The sequence below is a fragment of the Cydia strobilella genome, chromosome 25 (assembly GCF_947568885.1).
Source record: "Cydia strobilella chromosome 25, ilCydStro3.1, whole genome shotgun sequence".
Classification (NCBI taxonomy): Eukaryota; Metazoa; Arthropoda; class Insecta; order Lepidoptera; family Tortricidae; genus Cydia; species Cydia strobilella.
In genome coordinates this window covers 8,563,043-8,590,821 of record NC_086065.1, presented here as the reverse complement: position 1 = coordinate 8,590,821, position 27,779 = coordinate 8,563,043, and the positions used below count along the sequence as shown (strand labels likewise).

Here is a 27,779-nt window from a genome sequence, read left to right as displayed (position 1 = left end):
TCAAGCCGCTTTGGTGAGTGAGACAGCGCTATGCACGAATATAGCGATGTCCTGCTCTAACGGTGCGGCGCGCAGTTCCTCATACAATATGAAGACCGCCTAATAGACGTAAAAGTACCAAACCATGACTGGTGCAGGAGTTGAGAAAAAAGTAGTTCGTCATACGTCCGATAAGGAGGCAGCTGGGTTAGAGCGAGAGAGTGCACCAAGGTCGTGGTTCGGTACGTACGTCTATTGGTACTTTAAAGGTTTTTGGCGTTTTGGTAGTGGTGTGTGCTCTTTAGTGTTGCACTGAATTCAGGGTAAAATGGTTTGAGTGGTTAGATAGTTTTATTTTAATAGGTGTTTTTCGAATTTATTCTTTTCTTCATTATTGTGTCTTCCCTTAAGATATTTAATTTTATTCTTTCTCATAAAATAATGTCTTTTGTGTTATAATTATGTGTTACCTATACTAAAAATAAACAACTTGACATTTTTTCTTACTGTCATAATTCCTAGGCAGCGACTAAATAAAATAAAAAAATCCTATCAATCCAATAAAACATTGAAAAACACCTATTGTTTATAAGCAGTGTTGCCAGTGTATTATTAAAGAGCAGTGTTGTAATTCTAAACATTTCTAGATGTGTTTGCAGCGCGGTTTGTCCACAGGAATGAATGTTGCCATGTTTCGACGAATGGGTAATTTTATGCATGCTCCAAGTTCCAACTGTCAGCTACCTTTTTGGGAATTGCCAGAGTTGTAAAAAGTAAAAAATAAATGTCATGATACCCAGTTTATTTTATTTTTTGTCACACTATACGCGAGTAAGGACACAAAATGGTCATTTTGTTGTGATAAAAAATTAATTTGAAGAAAAATAATTACCTACTTTTTTTTAACATACGTATACGTAAGTACAGAATTAACTTAGATACTCAATAACGTTTATGTACAAAACTTTTTTAACGCAATAATTCATTTAGTTATATTTTATTTTACTTACGTTAATAACGATTTTTAGATAAAGCCCGACCAGTAATATATGGTCATTGTCAAGAGGGCGTTGTTATTCTCATTGTATAAGGTGACAGTTCAGTACAGTATGAAAAAAATAGTTCCAGAGAAATTCCGCAACATGGCGCGTGATCATATATTTCTGGTCAGGCTTTACCATATAATTAGTTTTTTCTGTAAATCCATAATTATCCCCATCGCAAATTCACTAGGGTCTTTGACCATCAATCATATATTTTTACAATCTCTGGCCTTTCCTAAACCTCCAAGGTATCCACGAACACTTACAAATATTACATATATATTAATTTCCTGTGAATAACTGAAGTCAATGTTTCAGGGATTTTTATTCACTACTTATACATCACTTGACAACGGTAGGTATGGTGACGAAACGTTTCGTGTGTTTCTAATTTTTTTTTTCAGTATTTTAAAATGTATAAAATTGTGTAGATTCCTCCCGACCTCTTTTTTGGGGCATAATTGGTAATTGGTAATTTATATAAAATAATATAAAAAATATATCGATATTGGCGTTAATCGTACGAAATGTTACGTCCAAAACAAATGTCTTAAATCTTCTAGTGTTGTTTTTGTTTTCATAGCTTTAGAGCTCAGTCTACGGTATTTTTTTAATTCAGTTATTTACAGGACTCAGGGTTTCCTCACTTTTCAGTTTACTATTTACTATGGATTTTTTCAACTAATTGAAGCATGGATTTTCAGCATTATGGGCTCTATGCCTCAGTCCTCTGGCTTCGGCCGAATGTCAAAGTAAGTACTTGTTTATATACGAAGCTTACCACAAGCTTGGCTTAAAAAAAGTTAACACTCGCCAGTAGAAAGCAAATAGCGAAAAAATGATAAATATTTGAATATTTTTATTGGATACATCTTGGAAAAAAGCGAATATTCATATATTTAATTTAGACAACGACTAAAATGCCGTAGACTGAGTTGCCTTCTATTATATATGTATATATATTTTTAATTATATCTGCTTTTTTGTTTATAATATATTCCTGTATATTTTATAGCTCTTCTACTCATTGTCTTATTTATTGGGCGAATACATAACACACTAACAAACATTCGAACATATATTATTTTCAAAAGGTAAGTGTTGTTGTTATGGGTGGGTGGGTATTTTAATGGAATGTGCATGTTGTCATCATTGTTTAGAATTTAGAATTCAAGAATATTTAAAAAGACTACGATTTATTGGCTTCTAGTATTATGTAGATTTATCCACGGTAAAGTAATATAAATTGTAATTAAAACGCCCTTTGTATAAAATGTCATGATCTTCCATACAAAAGAAATCTGCAATACAATCCCCTACTCGGTCAGGCATCCACAGTATTATGTGGTTATCATCAAAGTCACCCATACATAATCGAATTTAAACTATCGTGAGACATATTAACTTAACTAACTTAGCGGTTTCACTCACGTATTTTTACCTCACCCATACATCTTAAAATTATATCTGCTCGTGCTCATATAATATTAAAACAAAAATAAATTCTGCTAAATTATTCTTGTAAATTCCGCTATTTCCGCTAGATGATCGGAAAATCGTAATCATCAACATCATCATCATGTCAGCCGATAGACGTCCACTGCTGGACATAGGCCTCCCCCAAGGCTCGCTCGTATCCACCGAATTCCCGCGACCTTCACCAGGTCGTCGCTCCATCTCGTTGGAGGCCTACCGGCAGTTCGTCTTCCGGTACGCGGACGCCACTCCAAAATCGTAATAATACCCTAAATATTATACAAAAGGTTTAAATCACAGCGAATTTTACAAGCGCAACGACGTTATTGCCAAGCACGGCCTTTTGGGTGTGCGACTTAAACAAAAATGTTAAGTATAGGTAATAGTAAATAAAATGCTTTGGTTTGTAAAAGGTAGGTATGGGCTACTTTTCGTCCAGTTCTAGTATGTATGTATGTATGTATGTATGTATAAACTCTTTATTGTACAAAACGCAGAACACAAATATGGCACAGAAATAGGCAGTACAAAGGCGAACTTATCCCTTTAAGGGATTTCTTCCAGTTAACCTTTGAGTAGAATTGATGAAGAACGGTAGACAAATATAGCACTGCGTACAATAGACTAGAGTCACTAGAGGAAAGTTTTCTAGTTTTCGTCCACTTGATGAAATTTGAATATAAACCTTCATTGCTGCACAAATTTGGACTTATTGCAGTCCTTAATGTCTAAACAATATATCTATCTACATAAAAATGATATCGCAAGTAGCAAATTAAAAATGAAGTAATCCGTCAAGTGGACGAAACCTAGAGCATGGATGGAAACTAGCGCAATGACCCTATATGGTTTTACGAATTATTTCATGCAAAAAGTAGCCTAGAAAAACGCATATGCTGAAATAACCTGCCACTTCAAACGACAATAAAAAAAACCAAATGAATAGATAATAAGCCAGCATTTCAATTAAAATGCTTTACAAACCTCTTTTAGTTTTTTAAAAAAATAATTTTAAATAACGTCCAATGTCAATCGTCAATTTATATCTGTCGTCGTCATTACCCATCATATCGATAATAATTCAATTAGCTACATCTACATCACTATGGTATTGATTAGTATTCCTTCGCTCCGCACACAAAATTCCAAAGAAATATCAACTATACGTAACTGACATAAGACTCAATTTGCAATGGCAGAACGAGTAATAAAGGATCTTTTACGGCTAGACGGCTGGTTTTAAACCAATTTACGTCGACTCGCTAATCTCATTATAGCTGTCTCGCTCTAGATTTCTCGATATAATTGCGTCTATTTTTGCAAATGCCTCAAGTTCTTAAGGAGCCCACTGACTATCAGTCCGCCGGACGATATCGGCCTGTCAGTTGTTCGGAACTGTCAAATTTTTGTTCTAACTGACAGGCCAATATCGTCCGGCGGACTGATAGTCAGTGGACCCCTTTATAGTTTAATTTATTTTAGGGATAGAAAAATCTCTAATAAAAATATACCAACACAAAAAAGGTAACTTTTCTAAGCAGTTTTTTGGCCGCCACGAAACGCAATAAGTAGTTACTAGTTAGACATTAAGAGTAAATATCAGGTATTTGCAAAAAAACGCAATAAATACCATGTGTGCACAAAGGTTAATAAATAAAAGCTTGTAAAATCAAAAAACCGAATAAGTGCGAGTCGGACTCCATCGAGGGTTCCGTACAAATTTTTTTTAATGTTTATTTTTTTACAAATTTAGAGTTTTTGAGATTTTTCTCCGTATTTGTAGTGTAAGAAGATATTCCTTGCCAAATTTCGTAGTTCTATGTTAACGGAGAGTACCCTATGAATTTCTGATGATTCCCTTGAGAGTGTAAAAATTTACGTTTTTTGCGGCACAAACGGCTATATCTTTTTTTAGGGTTCCGTACCCAAAGGGTAAAACCCCTTACATACGGTGCTGAATGCTGGCCAGTAAAAAGGCCATACCACTAAAGTGCATACGACGGAGATGAAGATGCTGAGATGGGCGGGAGGTGTCACCTTGTTAGACAGGGTCAGAATAGAGTTCATCCGTGGCAGTTTTAAAGTCAGACCCATTGAGGAGAAACTCGCCGAAACCCGTCTAAGGTGGTATGGACACGTAATGAGGAGACCCGAGGATCATATGACCAGAAAGGTCCTCAGTATAAACACCGGTCCGAGGAATCCCGGTAGACCCCTTCAAACTTGGATGTCTGTGATCAACAATGACCTAAAGAAAGCCCAAATCAACGACACGACGACCCAGAACCGAAGAGTGTGGCGAAGATTGACGAGGAGAGCCGACCCCAAATGAAATGGGACGTGGCTAGGCAAAGAGAGAGCTATAACAACGAAAATACTAAAAACAGAATAAAATAAATATTTAAGTGGGGTATACAACAAATGTAATTTTTTTGTCGTTTTTTGCGTAATGGTACGGAACCCTTCGTGCGCGAGTCCGACTCGCACTTGGCCGGTTTTTTACGTTAGCTTAGAAGTTTGATTATTTCACAGCTTCAACGGACTATAGACCTGAATATAATATGGTTTTAATTTCAACCCGATACCTCCACGCGTTCCCGAGATTAAGGGTCTTGACAGACAGACGGACGGACGGATGGACGGCCGGACGGACGGACAGACGGACAACAATGTCATCCTAAAAGGGTACCGTTTATTCCTTTTAAGGTACGGAACCCTAAAAACCACGTTAATTAAAGCTGTAGCTCAACTTGGGTCAAGTTTAGGCTATTTTTAGTACGTACAGTAGTTATCTTGTGTCTCGTTCCGTTTGTATTTGAATGAGCGAGAAACAAACAATAACGCCGGCTTCTCTTGGCAACCACTTGCATGACCTTATCATAGACCTTTATGTACTAGACCTGCAGTTCGGTAAAAAAAAAATTAAAATAAAACATATGGAAAAGCATTTCTTTGTAGCCGTGTACATTTGTGTACGAAAAAAAATCCTGGCAATCAGGTATTAAAGTAAAAATAAAAGTTTACTTACTAGCCGTACCACGTCAAGTACGTTTCCGTTAGCGCCTGCGTAAACTCGATCGCACTCATGTATTGATGTGTGATAGAGAGGAAATGCGATCGAGTTCACCCAGTAGCTAATTAACGTAAATGTCCAATGCAAGCTGGTGGTAGCCGTGTAGTTTGTAAAAACACGTAAACACCTATGCTGGACAATGGTAGGATTGGTAGGGGTTGCTGTTGAGATGCTTTACAGCAAAGCAACCCCAACTTCATTTAACTTGTACTCCCAAACTAATGCGTTACAATTTTTTCAAGTAAGCACAAATTAAGTATCCTCATATATTTTCATTTTTATGTTAATGTCACAGCTGTTGGGTTTCCAAATAAATAAAATAAATAAATAAATAAATATAATAAAAAGTGCAACAACGCAATGTGGGATTGCCACAGAGTAGAGTGTGGGGCTGTACATAGAAAGGCATTTATATGGTGTAATTTATTTTTAAGCCAATAACAATAACATTTTATGCCAAAAATGAAAAAGAGCTATAATGCTCTTCAAATGCTGGATCGATTTCTATTAAACATAGCTAAGAACCACCCCAAGGAAACTCGCTTTCACGTAAAAAAAATCGCATCGAAATCGGTCTATCCGTTGGAGAGCTACGACGCCACAGACAGACAGACAGACACTGACGTCAAACCCATAACACCCCTCTTTTTGCGTGGGGGGTTAGAATAGAAAGCTTAAAATATTTAAATAATAACGGTAACACTCACGTGAATTATAGTTGGAGTTGAATTTGCAGAATCGCGAAGCGTCTGGTTGACGTAACTGGTGACCGAAGAGCTGGCGGCTTCCTCGCACAACGTATCAGCATTGCGATACATCGAGGAAATGCCGCCAGCATCCTTGTCCCAATGCCTCAAAGGGCTTATTTTAGATTTAAGCTAGTTATTAATTTCGTTTACGACATATATCTTGTATGTAAATAAATATTTCGATTTATTCTAATTATTTGTCGCTATTGACGACATGTTTCGGACACATCGGGGGTCCTTCTTCAGACTATAGTGCTCGCGACGGCTGCACTCCGTCACACAAACCGACAAATAATTCACGTGAGTGTAACTGTTGTTATTCAAATATTTTAAAATATGTCTCACGAAAGTTTAATTTCGAATAGTAAGTTAAAAATTTTTTAACATGCAGATACGTCTGCGAGCGATACTCCAAATTTTATAGTAAAGGAAAAAATGGAAAAAGTTACACTTCCGGCAGGATTTGAACCCGCAACCTCCGCTCAATTGGTTAAGAGCAACGCACGGATTGCGGAGGTTGCGGGTTCAAATCCTGCCGGAAGTGTAACTTTTTCCATTTTTTCCTTTACTATAAAATTTGGAGTTTCGAATAGTAAGCTTAAAATTAGAAACTCGGAGTCTAGTACACAAAGGTCGTTCGCTTATAGGTCGCTCGCGTGCTGAAGCCAGTTCAGCTTTGCCCTAGATTTAGCTAAACCTAACATAAGGTTTCGTGGTAGCACGTCATTATGACAAGGTCGGTAAAGGCTTGTTAAAATGCTACACACCTGCAATTTTTATGCTTAGTGGGAAATGCACGAACATTCGTGTATGATGCGAATGTTTGTTTTACCGTTACCGTTAGCTATTAGGTGATATACAGTACATAATCATTTAATAATATAATAAATATCATTAACGCGATTAAATTTCATTATTTTACATTTTTTCCGACGTTTCATTTCAACTAGGTTGCACTAGATGTGGTCACGGAAGACTGACGTTTATAAAAACTAATGTCGGGTACATGGAAACTATATAAAGGAGCCAAATCTCTATGTACGAAAAGTGTCCATCAAAAAACAGTAATTAGGCGGCGCCACCATACACCGAAATACTACCTAAAACAACCTACGTAATTTGGTCGAAATATTTGTTGCCTTATATGGTTCATGTTATACTCATGTCCCAGAGCCTATCTAGCGCCACCGGAGAGATTAGGAACTATTATTTAAAGCTGAAAGCGGTCACTTTTGCAACAATTCTGCTATAAGAGATTGGCATCCTTTCTATACCATTCATAGTCTGGTAGTTTAGTGTTGTTTACCAATATCTCAATTGACATTTGCTGGGACGCCGGACGTCAGTCTTCCGTGACCACAACTAGTGCAACCTAGTTGAAACGTCGGAAAAAAGGTAAAATAATGAAAATTAATCGCGTTAGACCCGGTAATGACATTAATTATGTGTACAAAACGCGAGAGTTTAAAGTGTTATAAATAAAATTAATAATATGTGTCTCTTCGTCAAAGGTCCCATTTGTCGCTTACCATAAGGACGATATTTGCTTATATCTTTATACGAATAACCTGCCAAAGCGTCCTCATGGCAAGCGACCAAGTGAATCTTTTTGCTTGGAAACGACAAATATGTGTTTATGACATATCTGTCATCTTATGGCGGGAATTGGCACAGATCCTGTGCATGTAATATTTGTACACATCTGGATCTCATAATTTTAAAACTAACACGCGATTTAATCGCGTACAAACTTACGTTTATTTATGGCCTGACGTTACGAACGTAACATCACGTTCGAAACGTCAGGCCATAACGTAAGTTTGTACGCGATTAAGTCCCGTGATAGTTTTAAAATTATGAGTGAAAATCGTGTTAGTTTAAATCAGTATACATCTGGATCTGATTCCTGCCAAATGACATCTGTACGTATATGTATGTATAATTAGGGATATCCCCTCAGAATAATGATATCCCTAACTAGTCGAGTCGGTTGATGTTAGCATTATTTTTAGATGGTAACACTGGTTATTAAGTAAAAGCACAGACTAAAAAATAGTTTGGTAAAAGTGTAGACTTTCATTAAGCTCGCTACAGACTACGCGGCGCGAAGCCGCGATTCGCGCAAGTGTGGAGGGCCCTTTGAGTATTAAAAAGATTTTTAAAATTATTATGAGCGTTTTTCGACTTAAATACGTGTGTGAGCCGTTTTAATATATTTAATATGTCTGCGTCTCACGGAAGTTTTGTTATTAGTTTTCATCTGATTTACGGAATTATCCGACCTACGAAATTACCCGAATATACCTTATTTAGTTTTAACATGACGATTCAATATTTATACTTAATATAGAACTTTGAAGCATAGTCTTTGGAAGTATTGATGAATATAGGCTAAAAGGTTATTTTTTTATAGATTGCTGTTTTAGGTATTTTACGAATAATCTGACCGATAGCTAGTGTTGCGACAGAAGGATATTTATGATTATGACATATCGACATCGATATATAAATTTTAATGTTCATTATGATTAGATTTATAGTAAAATAATATAATCATTTTCACTAAGAATAAAAAAACCGGACAAGTGTGGGTCGGACTCGCCCACCGAGGGTTCCGTATAAATTAAATTTTTAGTATTTGTTGTTATAGCGGCAACAGAAATACAATTCTCTGAAAATTTTAACTGTCTAGCTATCACGATTGATGAGATACAGCCTGGTGACAGACAGACGGACAGACAGACTGACGGACAGACGGACAAAGGAGTCTTAGTAATAGGGTCCCGTTTTTACCCTTTGGATACGGAACCCTAAAAAGGAATTTATGAAGGCCTTTTACTTCAAGTTGAGCCTTCTTAAATTATCACGCTTCGCCGTTTTGAGCATTCGATTCGCGTTTCGTTTTTCGACCTTGAAACTAAGTAAAAAAGTCACGATTTTTTACTTCTTCAAAAGTTGAGAGCCTTCTTAAACCATCACGCTTCGCCGTTTTGAGCGTTAGATTCATAGTAAACTCGTCGACCTTGAGACTAAAAAATTAGTATAATTTCCAGCCCGCACGATCTACTGCTACGAGTGTGACAGCTGGACGGACCCGCGCTGCAAGGACCCGTTCAACTACACGGCCCTGCCGCGCGACCAGCCGCCGCTGCAGACCTGCAACGGCTGCTGCGTCAAGATGGTCCGCTACTCTAAAAGCCGTAAGTCTTACTATATTATTTATCTCTTTTGTTGTTTAACTCTTGACAGAGTGGTTGAGGTCATCATTTGGTGCATCAGCGATTGGCGTCGAGTCTTGTGAACACACCGCCATTCTGCATTCATTATTTATGAAGACTCATAAATGGAGACTCCGTTTTGAAGAACTCCATACTGTGCTTCCCCAGAAACCTCGGCAGGGAGTTCACTCCACAGTCCGAGCGAGAAATTTCCCTGAAAACGCACAGTGCGCGACCATTTAGGTTCAAGACCAATTAGATTACTAATGTTACTATATAGTTTCTTCCGGCGTCTTTTTCCTTATTTCCTTGTGAATGACGTCGAGATACTCTAAGAGCCGTAAGTTCTATGTTATTTACGTAGACCGATAAATGGACACTCCTACGAGTGCAATAGCTGGACGGACCCACGCTGCAAGGACTTTGAATCTTTGAAGGACCCGTTCAACTATACAGCGCGATCACTATGTATTCATATATTCATGAAAATCATCGATAATTGAGTTTATCGATATACATCGGAACTCGTTACCTGTCATTAAACTTTGCCCCCTAAAATTCGATGTCAGACCTGCTAGCATAAGTTGTGTTCTCGCGCGCGACTCCATACATCTAGCGCGACTTCAAGCGAGACTCTAAAACCAGTTAAATTTCCAAACCGTTATCATGTATTTGGAGCAAAACCTTTTAATTTCGGTTTCGCTCGAAAATACCGGTTTTTAGAAGAACATTTCCGTAAAGTTCTTGTCATATTAACCGGTTTAAAACAATAAAAACCGGTTTCTTCCTATGTCGGTGTCTATGTTTACGTGGCACACCACCAGGCCGGCTGGGCGTCTACTCGCTCGTCGAATAAACCGGTTTATTGAGGTTACAATAAAGTTATTAAAACGATCGCGTTCTTATGAAAGTTCGGAGAAAAACCGAAATAAACCGGTAGGTATTTTATGAACCGGGTCCGAGCCTTAACTTCAAGTGTGGACTCGCGCGCGAGAACGCAACAGTTTTCTGTACTTATTGTTTATTTACATATGTTATTAATCTGAATTATTGAACCATTTTAATTTCCTCCCAGCCTACGAAGTGGTCCGGCGCACCTGTACCTCCCAGCTCCAAATCAACCTGTTCATGGTGGACCACGTTTGCATGATGGAAAGTACAGGCACTGGCCACATGTGTTTCTGCGAGGAGGACATGTGTAACGCGAGCGCCGGCGCGCGCGCAGCGGCCTGGTTGCTCGCGCTTGCGTTTGCATGTGCATGGAGGTGAAGCGTAGTGACGGGCGAGGTCGATCGATAAAGCTTATAGGGTACTCGAATGAATGGTTATCGATAAAATCGTTAGCTTGGGTACTTGACATTTGGCCATGACAGCCCAAAAGATTGGAAATATCCAGTTGTTGGCTAGATGAGTCGAAAAATTAAATTGTTATAGGTGTTTCGTTTGAGATGCCTATTAGGATGTTATGAGTTTGTTGAACCAATCAGGTTCTAGATCCTTAAAAAGTCGGTTGTGATGCTTTATTTGAAACTTACAAAGTTAACTTTTCAATGGCGCGTTGGGCGTTTCACGGCGCTAAAATTGATGTAACCGTTTAAAATTATGGCGTTTAAAATGTTATCGAGCTGTTGAAAGGTTAACGGTTACAACGAAAATCATTTAAAAATGTAATCATTCGAGAACCAATAGGCGCGGAATTTAAAACATCGATAAATACCTGCATTTTAATATTTTGAGTCATAGTCATTTACTCAAGTTTACAACACCATCCAGTTATTAAAACTACCTAGTTTTAAATTATCAACCATATATTAGAGACCAAAAAAATGGAAATCGCATTTAAGTTTACTGGTAAATGACATGATTAGAAAGTGCACGGATTTTACGATGTCTCCCTGAATTTGAAAGAAGTCCAAAAACACTGGATTGTGAAATCAAAATTCCTTAAAATTTTAAATGTAACTAGGCTTAAATTGAGAACTGTACATTGTACATTAATCTTATCGATATCGATAAGTTTAATGTGGAAGGTGTGGTACAATTTTTGACTGCGAAATTTGAACTGTTTATTTTTTTATTGGTGTTTTATAGCAGTGATGTTAGGTATCACAATGAAGATTGTATTAATGTGACAAAAATAATTTTATTTGATCAAACCAGTGTTCCAACATCGATTGTTCGACTGAGCCCAAACTAGACTTTCGTCCAACGTAGTGTAGTCGAGCTTTTTCACATCACTATACGTCCCTCAGAACTTGTACCTGATATTTATGTACTGATGTGGAAAACCTCCATCATTCGCTCTCACGATAACATTTTGCTCTAACCTAGACGTAGTTACGAGAATTCCAAACGATTAGCTTGTAAATAGTGCGGCACGGACGTGCGTATCGATATCGATGAAGCTAACACACTCAATGCTTTCTTATTGGTCCAAATTTCTTAGACCAAGTTGAATTTGCTCATAGATGCACGTAAAATAGATGTGGGGCACTTTTAGATAGAAATTAAATTGTTTATAGACGAATTAGCTTGAACTGGCGTACATAAAGGAGCGTTAAATATGATAGTTTGGTTACAGAGGGTTTGGATATTTTAAAACGTTTTTACAACGATTGGCAGTCTGATTTGCTTAAGGCTCATGCACTTTAAAAAATCTGGCAAGTTCTTTTACTTTTGAAGTTGGAATTTTAGTTAAAGATGTAAATTCTTGTATCTTATATTTAAAAAGTGTATTTGTCAATCTGGAACATACCACTAGTTTTATAGTGCAATTGAGTCCTATCTACTAAAAATGTACCATAATATATCAGCAATCAACATCTTAAGATGTTTATCTTCTCCGTTCCCTAAATATCGGTTTGAAATAGGTAGAAAATTAAATTGCAGCTAGATTTATTTTAAAAGTGGTTGTGTTTGATTCTGTTTGTTTTATAGTTAGTGTCAAAATAAAAAGGGTTTAGGAGCGAATATTACTAATGATATTAGTAGTAAAGTAACAGAGGAGACCGAAAAGAACATGATCTATTTGAACAGGTTACCTGTACAATTGTACATATATCAGCTCGTAAGTACTTATTTTACCTATATCAGGAGTCTTCAAACTATTGCCCGGTCTGGCCCGCGGAATAGCAACACGGCCGAAAGGCCTTGCCATAAAGCTAAGTTTTAGATTCAGATTAGTAATTATTTGCGTTAAGTACATGTACATGCAAATACAGTATATACAATTATTTACAATATTCGCTATTTGGTTCGCTATATATCTAAGTGTGGCTCTCGGGTCAAAAAGTTTGGAGACCCCTGACAATATTGCTGTTTTGCTGTGTCATAAATAATATTATAACGGGAAGCCTTGTGGTTGAAATGACGACATGTAGTGATTTTAAATTCGGATGCTAGTTATTCCTTGGTGATTATAAAGGCAATAGATTGAGAAAGTTAACGAATTATAGATATTTTATTCCGCTTTTTTTGACGTTTCGTGTGACGGGCGTAGATATACGATGCTAGTTTTAGAAGAAGATGCAAACAAGGTGACCTCTTTAATAATAAAGATATCTAGTGCTAGAACTTGGCCGCGACACTCCCGTGCGGCCTTAGCTTAACTAATTTAGGAACATAAACACCAAATAAATTTTTAATCGTTAAATAGCTAATAAATAACAATAATTTAGCGTTTGATAATGCGGCGATGATTTTTAGGTAGTTTTTTATTTTAAACAAAGCACTAAACGTGCATAGAAGTGAGACATAAGTGCATAAAAGTTATTTCATTAAATTTTGGGATCTGCTCGTTGTTGGGTTGAATTATTTTTATTAAATTCAAACGAATGGCGAGATTCCCCAAAGCACTGCTCTACAGTGAGATGTTTGTGAATAATAGCTTTATTAAACCGTAGTTCCTTTTACTCAAAATCGGAGCCACACTAGGTTATAGGCAATTTGATTTAACGCCATATCATCTGTAGGTTAGTAATCTGACTAAGGAATGCAAAGCCCGCATGAATAACCGGTTAAAAAATGAATAATGCTTGAGAAGATTTAAATGATTATATGCAATTAGGTTCTGGCTTAAGTAAAGTTCATAAATTTCATAATACAACAATTTTCCTTATTAAAAAAAATATCAAAAATAGGCGAATTCACTAGACGACTCATTCTCATTGCACATGTAAATAACCGCAAAGTAAACTATATTTCCGGTAATAAATGTCTCAAAAAATTCGGTTTAGAATATCGAAAAATTTATTCATTTTTCGGCGAATTTTGCATTCCCTAGTTTTAATGTAAGTGCAAAGCATAATATAAGGAGATGAATATTGTATGTATATTAAAAATATAGTATGACTATATCTATAAATAGTTTACATAATCTTCCTTGTTAACTCTAGTTCTTAAATGAAGTTTTTGAATAAATAGATACTCCGATTATTTTAAAATTTCTAGCATTAGAGTAAGTTTGGTCAGACATGTCTCAACCCATCGCATGTGTCATATAAGATATCCAAAATGTCGTCTAGGATGGTTTTAAGAAATTGGATATGCCACAGCACAATAAAATCAGAACTCGTGGGCCGTTGGTCCAAATCTCTTGATCTCTAGCCGCCCAAGACATCAAAATTTGCCAAGATAAATGCAATTTTGATTTGTCAAAATAAATATTGAAAATAGAATGGAAAGGAAGACCTTTTATAGGCCACTGGGCGATTAGAGGATAAAATGGAGAGAAAAAATCCTCTTGTGAGTAATATACAAATACCCCGTATACCTTTGGCATCAAATAAATAGTAACGGGCAATTACCGTTACCATCGACATAATGTGTACCGATATTTTTGGCAACTTTGGTCGTCATTATCTATTTGATGCAATTACCTTGCCTTAAATGAATTGTGTTGTGGAACATCCAACCACTCCACCCTACATACTCAGTTTCCATACTTGTATTCAGGTATGTTCGGCAATTTAAATTAAGTATTTTTACTTATTAAAGATAAGAAAAGTTAGTTTATGTATAGATCATTTCTTGTTTTCATGCATTTCATGAAACTAGTCTGTCTAAGCTAACTGCACCAATTTGAACAGAACAAAGTGAGGGAGTGTTCATAGAAATTTTACATTTATGATGACATTTCCACAATTAGTCATGGCATAAATGCCATGCAGAGTTAGCTTAGTCCGGCTTTACAAGTTTAAGGTGCATTAAATTTATTGCTTTCTGTAATTCAGGCTCATTCCAATGACATACAATAGTAATTAAATTGTATTTACTTCTAAAAATTTAAAATGCCGAATAAACCATTTAACTTCAACAGTACTGTTATGTCTAGGGTTGTAGCATGTCACAGCACTGTAGCCCAGCTTCCCACTGGCCCAGACACCTCGGAATGCGATTCTTTAACTTGACTGGGGCACTACCCTGCCTACCTTGACTTTTTCGATTCCATATTTGAATCAGAATGAAGTTGATTGTGAAATTACTTTTTTGTTTAATTTTTAAGCAGTTTATCGAATTAAAACAGTCGCTAAATATGTTTTTGCTTATTGAAAGTCTTAAAAAAAAATATATTGCAACATTTCAATAAAATATCTCATGAAAATGTTGTTTGGTGACTTTTGGTTTGGTTTTGGTTTGGTTCGTAAGAATATATCTGACGTCAAAATGGAAATTTATTTTTATTCTGCTTCTTATATTTTGGGATATTGTTAAAGTCTAATGGCGGCATCAGCTAACTTAAACCCTATATTATTACCTAGTTACTATGGAAGCTGATGATAAGACTAATTAACGTTTTACCTAAATCGCTTTAATTTTAATAATTACTATTTACCTATTATAAGAATGCGATGTAGTGTTGGAATATATTTTTTTATTAAATGATAGTAGTCCAAAACTTGGCCAAACGTGTCCAAAAAGTACAAATTCACTTAAAATACTAACCGTAAAAAAAAATTGAGACACTTTTTATAAAAGTGGTTTTAGAAAACATTGGACCTGAAACTAGTGTTATACATAGAAACAACTAATAAGAACTTGCAAAAACATTAATAACTGATAATCAGATTTGCTTATTAAAAAAGTATATTTCAACACATTTACTTATAAATCTTCTTCCTTCACTTTATTACGGCATATCACGCATTAGACAACTAGCTCAGACCGTACTCATAGTCAATTAGCCCTCTAAGATAACACTTGTTAACTTTATTTAACAATAAGCATGTATTATTTACATTGACAATATGCATGAAAAAATTCAATAATGCTGTCAATTTTCACGAATTGCGCTATAAGTAATATTTTTTCTTGTGTATTGTCGTAACATTTTAGTCTTTTTTTAACTAATACCATCTATTAATTATGTTGCAAATGTCGGAAAATATTTTTACGACGTCTGAAAAAGTTAAAAAATAAAATGCGTATATCGACAAAAATATCGATAAAAAGCGGAGCGTTACTAAGCTACTCAGCTGTTCAAAAATATTTCTCTACATATATTATGGATGGTTTTTTTTTTTTTTCAAAATTGGTTAACTCTTGCACTTCCTAAAGCTACGCTTGCGCGACTAACCGAAATCTGACCGCTCCGAGGCTGGGGTCTCTATTCACAGGACCATGGAAACTGAGACAAAATGACCCTTAATAATATACTTAAATACAATTTGCTTATTAATAACAGGCATATGTGAGCTTACCACGAAATAGTAGGTTAAATAAAATCAGATTTAAGATTAGAATAAAAAAATAATGTCTCAATCTCCATACCGTCAAAGGCTTCAGCCGACTCCAAACGCAATGTGGCCTGTCTGTTTAATTTTTCTCATGTTATTCTATGGTTCAACAATAAATGTGCAGTACACCTTAAATGTCAGGTTTAACCTATATTTACCAATTATAAACGCATTAGAATATTAAATATAATCAAAAGGACCCCATGGATATACCTGCGCCTAAAAATTAAGATCTTTTGCTTTAATAAAATATGACATCTTTCTTTTTGTGAGAGGCCCTTCTGACTCATAATGTCTAGAAACTTACATCATATAGAAGGTATTTTATAACAGGAGACCCCCGCATTTATTGGCTCTTAAACGGCTTGGGCCGATATTCATTTGTTACAGGCCGATATTGGGTCACGTCTTCCAAACCGAAGTGAAACGAATGTGTTTGTCGCTCCTAACGTGGATATAGAGTTTTTTCTTATCGGCTCAAGCCTCAGTTGACAAAACCGGTGTCTCCTTAAATTGGTAAATATTGGTATGAACCAGCAGTGTGTCGGTGTTAAATGTTTCTAATTTTCTCTAATTTTCTTTGTCTTCTAGAATGGGCGATGCGTACGTTTTCGTTGTATAATTGTAAATGTATGTATAAAACAATTCCAATCGATGTTAAAACTAAATTGTTTAGTTGCATATGTCGCTTTAAAAAAAAGGCTATAAACTCAACTGCACTAATAATTTTGTGGTTAATACGTGCTTAGTGAAATACAAAGTTATGGGTGCAGTTTTTCTTGAGCTTCGATACATAAAAAAAATGTAAGCTGGCGGTTTGGATACGGAGAAAAATGCTTTTATGCTGACAATAAATCAGTGCAGTATTATTTAATCGAATATTACCACAATCTACATTGGCTTCAAACCTAAGGTAAAAAAAAGTTTTTGTCAAATATTGAGAAGTGCCATAATTATAAAAATATTGTTATATAATGGCATTTTCATTTTATTTCCCCCCATTCTATTTTAAAAAACAAACATTGGTATCAAAATAAAAACCTAATAACCAGAAAAAAATATTTTGATTATTGCCAGCGCCATCTCTTAAGTATTATAATCACTAGAATTATCGAATTTATTATCGATAACTTAAACATCCCTAAGGCCAAAAAAAATGGATTGTAATTTTAATTAATGTTTGACAATATAGGTAGTACACCTCAGATCTTAAATCTAGAACTATTTAAACCTTTGACCGCCAAAAATGTCAACTGACGCGCACGGCTACAGTCTGGCAAAATAGAGTAGACATTAAAAAGTGGCAACACTTTAGTATCGTCCCTTTCAAATCAATCTAAAGCCCGCTCCAGACCAAGTGTGGAGTCGATTTCGCTGATTGCGAACTAGGCTTCGCGCCGCGATTCGCGTACGAGTGTGGAGGGCCCTTAAGAAAAACGGGACGATACTACAGTGTTGCCACTTTTTAATTTCTTTTTTTTTTGCCAGTACAGCCCAATTATTTCGACAGGTTTGGCTATCAAAGTGTTAACCAAAAGGACTCGGTATAGGATTGTCAATCTTCTCGAAAGGGTAATAAGGGTGGTTTTGCCAGAACGACGGCAGCGTGAATCTCGTGTTGGTATTCAGTGTATTAATTTGTTGTATTTCGTCCTTTTCTAACTTGAAGTCGAAGATGTTGATGTTCTCTTCTAACCGCGTCGGTTTTATGGTTTTTGGAACGGGGACTATGTTTCTATCCACCTGAAAACAATTAAAAATAGGATTATTTACTTTGCGTATACAATAATTAATTAATTATCGACCACTTTGCTCTTAAAAAAAGGGATATCCATCATTTCGAGAAACGGTTCATACGATTGACATTTATCTGACACGTCACTGAAAAAAACCGGCCAAGTGCGAGTCGGACTCGCGCACGAAGGGTTCCGTACCATTACGGAAAAAAACAGCAAAAAAATCACGTTTGTTGTATGGGAGCCCCATTTAAATATTTATATTATTCTGTTTTTAGTATTTGTTGTTATAGCGGCAACAGAAATACATCATCTGTGAAAATTTCAACTGTCTAGCTATCACGGTTCATGAAATACAGCCTGGTGACAGACGGACATCGGTCCTAGTAATAGGGTCCCGTTTTTACCCTTTGGGTACGGAACCCTAAAAAAGGGTTTTGTAAGCATTTTCACATACATTATTTATGTATCGTGGGCCGTTATGTAAGTAATATGGGTACCTATAAAAACAGCGGGCACTTTTTTTGGTTTCAATTTTCAATTAGCTTGTGATTTTAAGTCGAAATAACTTAATGTTGTTACTTTTGACGAGATTACGTCTTATAAATCGATGTGGATAGATCTCCATGGTTACGTAACGTTACGGCCAAAAGCAAATAAATGTCAATTTATCGAAAATTTTGTATTTTTCAATAAACTCCTTCTTACAATACAAAATAATGATCATTCAGTGATAATCTGATAATAATTCAATTCATAAATAAAAGTATGCAATTTTCCATCAATGTTTTCTTATGATGTTATCACGCAAAATTATCGTCCGTAAACCGACTTTACAGACAACCATATTTTTCGAAAAAAGTAGGTAAACAATTAACTTTTTTCTAAAAACGTCCGTACACTATTTAGTTCTGGTATTCATCATCGTCATCAATTTTATTTCAGTAACAATATTACATAGTGTTTGAAATCTTAAAACTAGGCACATGCACACAGAAAATATTACAAACACCTACATGACAAGCTTAACTTCTCGCAGCGCGCCATAAGACACGCATCGCGACTCACTTTTCCTCCACACCGCACGGTTGCCTTCCGTGGCAGCTTTCGTTTCGCTGCCAACAAGTGTTGGAATGATTTGCCACCACCAGTAGATACGTAATTCGAAAACCGTGTCCACCTTTAAAATTCACATCCGTAAATTCATACTGGCTAAGCAAAAATGCAACACTTAGGCAACCGATGCACACTCAGTCACTCACACACAAATCGCATAGACACTTACATACATACATACACACGAACAATTATAAGACTTAGGTATAGGCTAATTTTAATTAAGTAATTTGATTGTTATTTGTATTTAAGCTTTCCCTTATTTATTTTTTACATTGTGTTTACTAGTCCATCTACTGGGCCTTACTGAAAATCAGCGTCGCGGAGTGTGCCATGTTGGCTCACACCGTGACACCAAGCTGAGTAAGGACCATTTAGCGCAACCTCATTCTGTTTAATTATTTCTAGTTTTAGTCTTGTTATGTTGTGCTAATAAATGCTTTTTCTCTTTTTTTTTTTCTTTCAAAACACAGCCACTATAGCCACCAATAAAAAAAAAATACTTAATCAAATAACAATAAGAAGTAGAAGTTTCCAAAATTAAATAATCAATTGAAAAAAATTAAGAAAAATGTCAACAAGTAAAAGTAAAAAAATATATATAATAATATCATTAAAAATTTCAGAATAAGAAAAATTAATTAAGAGAAAATGTTTATGCACTCACCAGCCACCGTAATATGACCTGCGCATCGGTCTTCCCATATTTCTTGGCCAGCCCCTGCAGAACGCTCTCCGTCTTCGGCGCGGGGGCTCCGAAGCGGGCCACGAGCGCCCCGAACGGGCTGTAGCCCATCACGGCCAGGCCGCGGGCTTGGGCGTAGGATACTAGTGAGGTTTGGGGGAGCTGCGGGTGGACCTGGGACATACAGTGGCATATTAAATATACAGTAGAACCTCGATTATCTGTGCCATTCTCAATCAAAAGGGTACTTATTCTCGGTTGTCAATAAGGCGCTATTTCCATATAGCATTAATTTGAAATCAACCTTATCGACAAGCGATAATGCGTTACCTTTTGGTTGAAAACGTCACAATTCTGATTTCTAATTATACGAACTTTAGTAAGCGAATCCTAATTAATCGAACTTCATCCCAGTATTTTTTTATATAGGAGGCAAACTAGCAGACAATTAAATCGCCTGATTGTAACCAATTACCGTCACCAATAACACCTGCAACTCTAGAACGGTCTCAACGAAACTACCATTAACCGGGGTGAATAGGGATGGCTGTAGAGTGAATAGGGACAAAACATAAAATGTGAATTACCTGATAATCTTTTAACCTTTTCAACATGGAGACTATATAAAGGAGCCAAATCTTTATGTACGAAAAGTGTCCATCAAAAAACAGTAATTAGGCGGCGCCACCATACACCGAAATACTACCAAAAACAACCTACGTAATTTGGTCGGGTTATTTGTTGCCTTATATGGTACATGTTATACTCATGTCCCAGATTCTAACTAGCGCCACCGGAGAGATTAGGAACTATTATTTACAGCTGAAAGCTGGTCACTTTTGCAATAGTTTTGCCATAAGAGATTGTCGTCCTTTCTATACCGTCCATACTTTTTAAAATTAATAATAATAATTAGCGTCCAAAAGGTTAAAAAATAGTCTCACAAATTATATCATACGATTGAAAATAATAGTCGCTTTTGTATGATACAATTCGTGTGGGTATTTTTTAAGAAATACTGGAATGGTGGAAGCTCGCCGACTTTTTGGGGAAATAGGCCGGCGTTTGCGGGAGAGAGGTGGTGATCTGGTGATCCTCGCTCGATCGTACTTGGTTCAAAAGGTCCCTATAGCAGTTCAGCGGGGGAATGCTGCAGGCATTATGGGGACCTTTGAGCCAGGTACGATGCAGGTTGGGTTATTTTAGGCTTAGTGTAGTGGCATCCTCGTCGCCACTGACAAATAAAAGACGTATTGAACGCGCACCATTTATTCTGAGACAAAGAATACCTCGCTACCCACATATGGGTTATTGTTAGGTTACCTACATATACAACAGTTTCATTTGGATTAATTGTAGTTTTTTTTAAATGTATAATTTAAGGTTTTGTTAGGTGTAATTTGTAACATTTTTTTATTTATTCACTTTACTTTAAGAAATTGTCAGATAAATAACATTTTAAGTTTTGTCCCTATTCACCCCAGCTATTCCTATTCACCCCGGTTGACGGTACGCTCTTTTCTTGAAGGTTTGAATACTTTGAATGTATTGGTCCGGAAAATACCGCAGGTCCGCAGGCGAGGCAACCTGCTAGACGCAACGTTGGCGCAACTGCGCCATGGCGCTGGTTACACGCATGACGCTCAAAAGACGCCCCACCACTTAACCCCATCAATCCCATCATGTTAACTGGTCATCACATCATAGTTATCTCATTAAATAATATCACGGTTTAGACACTTGTTTTAGTCACTCGCGCGACATGTTTCGGAGAGCCAAGGTCTCCTTTCTCAAGCACTAATAACACTAATACGTACGCACTGCACTGCACTGCGTACGCAATACACGGTCGTCGTGAACGCTGCTCGCACTATTAGTGCTTGAGAAAGGAGACCTAGGCTCTCCGAAACATGTCGTGCGAGTGACAAAAACAAGTGAGTCTAAATCGTGATATTATTTAATGTTAGTATGTCTCAAAAACAGTTAAATTTGATAGTTACCTCAATCTGCAGCACACTGGGCTTGACGCTGCTCTCATTAAGCAGCCTTGCCAGCTGTTCCTGGTTGAAGTTGGAGACGCCGATGGACTTGACGAGGCCCAGACGGTGCGCGTCTTCCATCCCTCGCCATGTCTCCATGAAGTCCACCTCGGAGTAGCTGTAATTCTCCTAAAATATGTAGATAAAGATAATAATAAATGATTTTTTTTTCGTATTACTAGGTAATAATCTCTTTATTGTACAAAAAGAAACATAAAACAAGAGAAAAAGTCAAGAAAAGGTGTCAGAAGTGGGATGATTTTCACGTTTAACGATTATCTTAGGAATTTCGTGATCTGCCTGATTTTACGATCGGCCGCCGACATACATATCAGTATCGACTCACATTCAATCCAATGGGCCAGTGCATGAGATAAAGGTCCACATAGTTGAGCCCTGAGGCGTGGAGGGACTGCTGTAGGGCCGCTGCCACCTGCTCCCGTTTGTGGTGAGTGTTCCATAACTAGAATTATTAAAACAAATGCCTTTTTTTTACAACTATATAGTTTAGTAACCTTATAGTCACTAGGCACAGCACAGCATAGTTAAGTGACTAACCCACGTCCCTAAGTCGTTAGAATATGGTATACAATTGGTCAGTTAACTGCACTGTTCAGTAAAGATAACAATAATATGTCTCATTTTCAAGCAAAACGTACCACATTGTCACTTGACATAAGGACGCTCTGACAGGTTTTTCGTATAACAATACAAGCAATTTTCGTCCTTATGGTTAAACGACAATATGGTACCTTTTGCTTGAAAACGTCTCATATAGGTACTTATAACATTTTATGCATAAAGTAAGCTACATCTGTTCCCTGGTCATCATCATCATTCGCTTGCCTTTGTCCCATTCACTTGGGGTCGGCGCAGCATGTCTTTTTCTTCCATACATCTCTGTCACCCGTCATCTCATCATTCACTTGCGTTAGTTTCATATCATCTTTCCCACAGTCCATCCACCTTTTCCTCGGTTTTCCTCTCCTCGTACTTCCCTCCACATTCATTCTTAATACCTTTCTCGTCACATGACTTTCATCCCTCCGCATCACATGCCCGTACCATGCTAGGCGATTTGCCCTTACTTTTTCTGTTATGGGTGCAACTTTCAGGCTCACAACAACATCTGTTCCCTGGTACTAGTATTAAACTGTATCACGGTATATTATTAAAAAAAAAAAAAAAATATTATATTGGCTTCGGTTACCGCGATAGTTACTCATGAAATAAAACTATGAAAACGGACGGAGTCATCCGTTGACCACGAACGCTGTAAAGAGTTCGAAACGTCGGGATGTATTATAAATTCAATATACGCGATATAATCCGTTTTCATAGTTTTATTTTATAAAAATATTAATTAGAGTCCATCAAAACTGTGCACCAACTTTAAAGGGACAAAGTGGGATTCCGACCCCGCCGGGAGATAACGGCCTGTCAGTTAGAACAAAAAATTGACAGTTCCGAACAACTGACAGGCCGATATCGTCCGGCGGACTGGTAGTCTTTATTCTTTATTGTATTGCAGTCATGTTCATAATACATTAGGTGTTACAGTTTGAGGATGGTAGGTACATGACACCCTGTCAGGGCACTCAATTTCCTTAAGTCTAGGTAAAAATTACATGCATCTATACAAATAGCAATAAAATCTATATTTATAACTTTATATTTAATCGACGTTTATGCAACGTTAAATGTCAGTGGGCCCCTGAACAGAAAAGGCCTGATATAATAAGAATAATAGCTTAAATAAAAATAATAATTGAATAGCTCATCGATGATGTGAAAAGCAGTATGTGTCACTAAAATCCCTCGCTACTCTCGGGATTTTATTATAGAATCCTTCGCTCCGTTTAGGATTCAATTGTACGCCCTCACCGTAAATATGTCATTTTGCTCCCTTGTGACACAATCTACTATTTCCGAATAGGTGATGTGAAAATATATTTACACCACCATTGTCAGTGTCTTAAGGGGCCCACTGACTATCAGTCCGCCGGACGATATCGGCCTGTCAGTTGCTCGAAACTGTCAAATTTTTGTTCTAACTGACAGGCCGATATCGTCCGGCGGACTGATAGTTAGTGGGCCCCTTTAGAGGCGTGTAAATTTATGTGACGTTTTCAACCTAAAGGTACCACATTGTCGGTTGTCGATAAGGTTGATTTCAAATTGAAGCTATATGGAAATAGCGCCTTATTGACAACCGAAAATAAGTACCCTTTTGGTTGAGAATGGCACATAGTTTTGCAACGTTAGCTTCTAAATATGTATGTGAACTTGACTTTACCTTAGTGGTGAAGAATATATCGCTCCTGCTCACTCCCTCCTTGAGCTTGGCTGCTATCCCCTCCCCCACCTCCCCCTCCGTGCCGTACACGGCCGCCGTGTCAAAATGGCGGTATCCCACGTCGATGGAGCGGGAAATCACGTCGCGGAGCTGGTGGTTGTCGGACCGGATTATACCGTGCTACGGAGCAAATTAATGTAGTCAAGTATGTAATGTAGTAATCTATATACGTAGCGCCTGACGCCATATAGTGACGTAAGTGGCGTCAATGGCCTACGTACCTCGTTAAAGCCGAGGTAGGTGCCAAGCGCCAACGCTGGCATTTCCCGGCCATCATTAAGTTTCACTTTTGGCAACTCCAGGCTGGTAGCTAACTGAAAACGATACGAAAACCAGATTAATTTGCCAATCGTGACGTCAGAAGGTAGACAAGTAGACCATAAATAGTTATTTGTGCAACAAGAGAGGAAAGTTGGTTTTTCTTGCGAGTGTTTATTTTGAGCCCCGAGAAAGCTAAAGATTCTATAATTGAATCACGAGCGAAGCGAGTGATTCTAAGTTAGAATCTTGAGCGTCGCGAGGGACTCAAAAACACGAGATGTAAAATAACTTTGCTCTCGTGTTGCACACATAATTTTTCACCTCAGTAGTGAGAACATATTAAAGGTAATAAAACTATGAAAACGGATTATATCGCGTATATTGAATTTATAATACATCCCGACGTTTCGAACTCTTTACAGCGTTCGTGGTCAACGGGTGACTGAGGAAAAATTACAAAGTGCAAAAATACCCACATACTAAAATAATGAACAATCATAGACTACAAACTTTAAGGCTGGTTGTACATGCAAAATCGGTTCATAAGGCTAATTATACACTATAATTATTTTTCAAGTAAAGATATATATATATATACGCGATAAAAACTACGCCGGCTCCAACCCTACACCACGGACCCGAGAAGATTTAATTCCCTCCTAAATTGTAGGAGGGTATCCCAATATGGGACCGGCAACAAGTATTATAAATTCAATATACGCGATATAATCCGTTTTCATAGTTTTATTTCATGAGTAACTATCGCGGTAACCGAAGACAATATTATATTAAAGGTATTTCGAATTACACAGAATAAACAGAAAAAAAAGTATTATAATATGTACGATACAATACGATACGATACGGGACGGGACGGGACCGGACCGGACCGGACCGTACCGTACCGTACCATAAAAAAAAAGAAGTTCATGGCCTTCACTAAATTAAAAAGCTACATTGTTTCACTCCCTGGAGTGAGGAAAGTCGCACTTTCCTCACTCCAGGGAGTGACGAAAGTAGGCTTGTTCGAGCTGCTGAGGTGAAAAAATACATGTAATTGTGACGTTTTCAAGCAAAAGGTACCACATTGTCGCTTACCATAAGGACGAAAATTGTTAGTATCTTTATTATTATTGTATAGTATTAAGTTAAATAAAAGCTTGTAATTGAATGTAATCTATCTCAACAACAAGATGAAACAAATGTCAGTGATATACGATACGATACGATCAAAGATATACAAGACATGTAGAGAAGCAATAATGCATTCGTGGAATTGCGTAATTATATACCTACACAAGATATCAGGACGGGAAAGGTCAGTAATAATTATGATGTTGATTCGTGACGTTTTCAATTAAAAGGTACCACATTGTCGCTTATGGTAAGGGTGAAATTGGATTGTATCTTTATATGAATAACCTGTCAGAGCATCCTTATGGCAAACGACGATGTGGTACCTTTTGATTGAAAACGACACATTTGTTGATGTTTAACGGGAACGTATCTGGGGCATTTTCTATGAAAAGGGACCTTATTGTCGATGGCGCTTACGCCACACAGCGTCGCGCGGCATTGTATTTATATCGGAGCATCGTTTATAATGGCGTAAGCGCCATCGACAATAAGGTCATTTTTTTTAGAAAATACCAAATATACCTACACAAGATAATCAGGACGAGAAAGGTCAGTAATAATTATGATGTTGATATGTTGATGTTTAACGGGAACGTATTTAATGAGAATTTAAGATAAGAAAAAATCTGTTGTAGGTACGTCGTTTGATTTCTAGGAAAACGAGTTTTAAAATGGGCTAATGTTTATTCTAAGGTATAGATAACACGTCATAGCAGTCATTGGAACACTCATTAAATTGTTTTCATTTTCACCACACCTCGTAAAGACTTTCTTTATTCTTCAAAAACTGATGAGAAAGTAGCATTTTGTCCACATTTTACGAGTATTACTTAGATTTAAGATAGTTGAATACATGAAAATAAATAAATCTTAAGAGGATACACCGTGGCCGCGCGAAATCGCCTTTTCGTACAAACGTAATCCTCATTTTCCTCTCCGGATATTCATTATTAAAAATATTTTGACACAGTTTGATTTTTTTATAAATCTTTAATGAGTTTGATTTTTTTATAAGACTTAGGAGCATTTAAAAAATTGTAGGAAATCTGTTTTTCGCTGCCCCAATTTTTACACAAATAAAAAAATCGAAAAAAAGTCAAACATAGGGCATAGCTATGGCAAAATATGTTAAATTTTTTCCATAGTTTCAATATCCAGAGAGGAAAATGGGAACTACGTTTATATGGAGAAGCGGCCGAAGTGTAGGTATACGGAGTGTAGGTAGGTACGTGGAATAGGCTTATAAACAGGAAATAGTGATTTTCACCTCAGCAGCTCGAACAAGCCTACTTTCGTCACTCCCTGGAGTGAGGAAAGTGCGACTTTCCTCACTCCAGGAAGTGAAACAAAGTAGCTTTTTAATTTAGTGAAGGCCATGAACTGTCACTTTTTTTTTCTCTTTATTATTCTGTGTAATTCGAAATACATTTTAACCTTTAATATGTTCTCACTACTGAGGTGAAAAGTTATGTGTGCAACACGAGAGCAAAGTTATTTTACATCTTGTGTTTTTAAGTCCCTCGTTACGCTCAAGATTCAAACTTAGAATCACTCGCTTCGCTCGTGATTCAATTATAGACTTTCGCTTTCTGGGGACTCAAAATAAACATTCGCAAGAAAATCCAATTTTCCTCTCTTGTTGCACAATAGTTATTTACGATACAAGTGCGGGAAAGAGGAAATTCGAAACGAGTGGCGATAAATTAAAACACGACCGCAGGGAGTGTTTTAAATCGACACGAGTTGCGAATTACCTTTTCGCACGTGTATCGTACAACGTTTTACAGTACATATGGCCCTTTAAACTTTCGACATATGCACGAAAAGAGCTATTTGACGCACTAGTGCGAGAAAGTAGCACCATATGTACTGTAAAAGAAATTACCTTATTTTTGTCGCAATATCCATGTAAGGTCTGCACGTGATTACAATTTAAACAATTTGAACTTTTAAAGATTTGCAAATACTTGTAGGAGTTATGGAACATTTTTATCACGGCATTTCTTTTCCGAAACACTTCTCAAAACTAACATCAACGCCAACTGATTATTATTAAGTATTAAAATTATTGTATATACTTAAATCACACTTAAATAAAGTCTCACTTTCAATTTGGTCAGATAAACTCAGATTTAGGTCACTATTTATATAAACAAACAGCAAATGCTAATAACAAC

General features: G+C 36.8%; 2 protein-coding genes across 3 annotated transcripts in view; one reads left to right on the top strand and one right to left on the bottom strand.

Annotated features, from left to right (window-relative positions):
• The window catches only part of LOC134752884 (protein quiver), a 27,590-nt gene extending 10,343 nt beyond the window's left edge, over nucleotides 1-17,247 (top strand). Inside the window, exons 4-6 of one of the 2 annotated variants that reach the window (XM_063688658.1) lie at nucleotides 1,727-1,774; nucleotides 9,374-9,520; nucleotides 10,614-17,247. In XM_063688658.1, the coding sequence (XP_063544728.1) occupies nucleotides 1,727-1,774; nucleotides 9,374-9,520; nucleotides 10,614-10,807 (389 nt within the window). In that variant the 3' untranslated portion in view covers nucleotides 10,808-17,247. The remainder of the gene's footprint in view (nucleotides 1-1,726; nucleotides 1,775-9,373; nucleotides 9,521-10,613) is intronic. The other variant, XM_063688659.1, reaches the window with a different exon arrangement.
• LOC134752851 (aldo-keto reductase AKR2E4-like) lies at nucleotides 17,241-27,779 on the bottom strand. Its single transcript, XM_063688617.1, has 7 exons — nucleotides 27,488-27,779; nucleotides 24,426-24,518; nucleotides 24,145-24,324; nucleotides 22,195-22,311; nucleotides 21,810-21,977; nucleotides 19,792-19,983; nucleotides 17,241-18,015 (listed from the first exon to the last, which is right to left on the bottom strand). Exons 1-7 carry the CDS (start codon nucleotides 27,587-27,589, stop codon nucleotides 17,800-17,802), a joined length of 1,068 nt encoding a protein of 355 aa, XP_063544687.1. The 5' UTR covers nucleotides 27,590-27,779; the 3' UTR covers nucleotides 17,241-17,799.

Bases quoted from the DNA above. Each gene is read 5' to 3' on its own strand.
- LOC134752851 (XM_063688617.1), bottom strand. From the start codon at position 27,589: ATGTTCCATAACTCCTACAAGTATTTGCAAATCTTTAAAAGTTCAAAT. The intron at 22,312-24,144 runs GTAAAGTCAAGT...TAATAATTCTAG, and splicing joins ATATATTCTTCACCACTAAG to TTATGGAACACTCACCACAA. The intron at 18,016-19,791 runs GTGAGTGCATAA...AATTGTTTTCAG, and splicing joins AGGTCATATTACGGTGGCTG to GTGGATAGAAACATAGTCCC.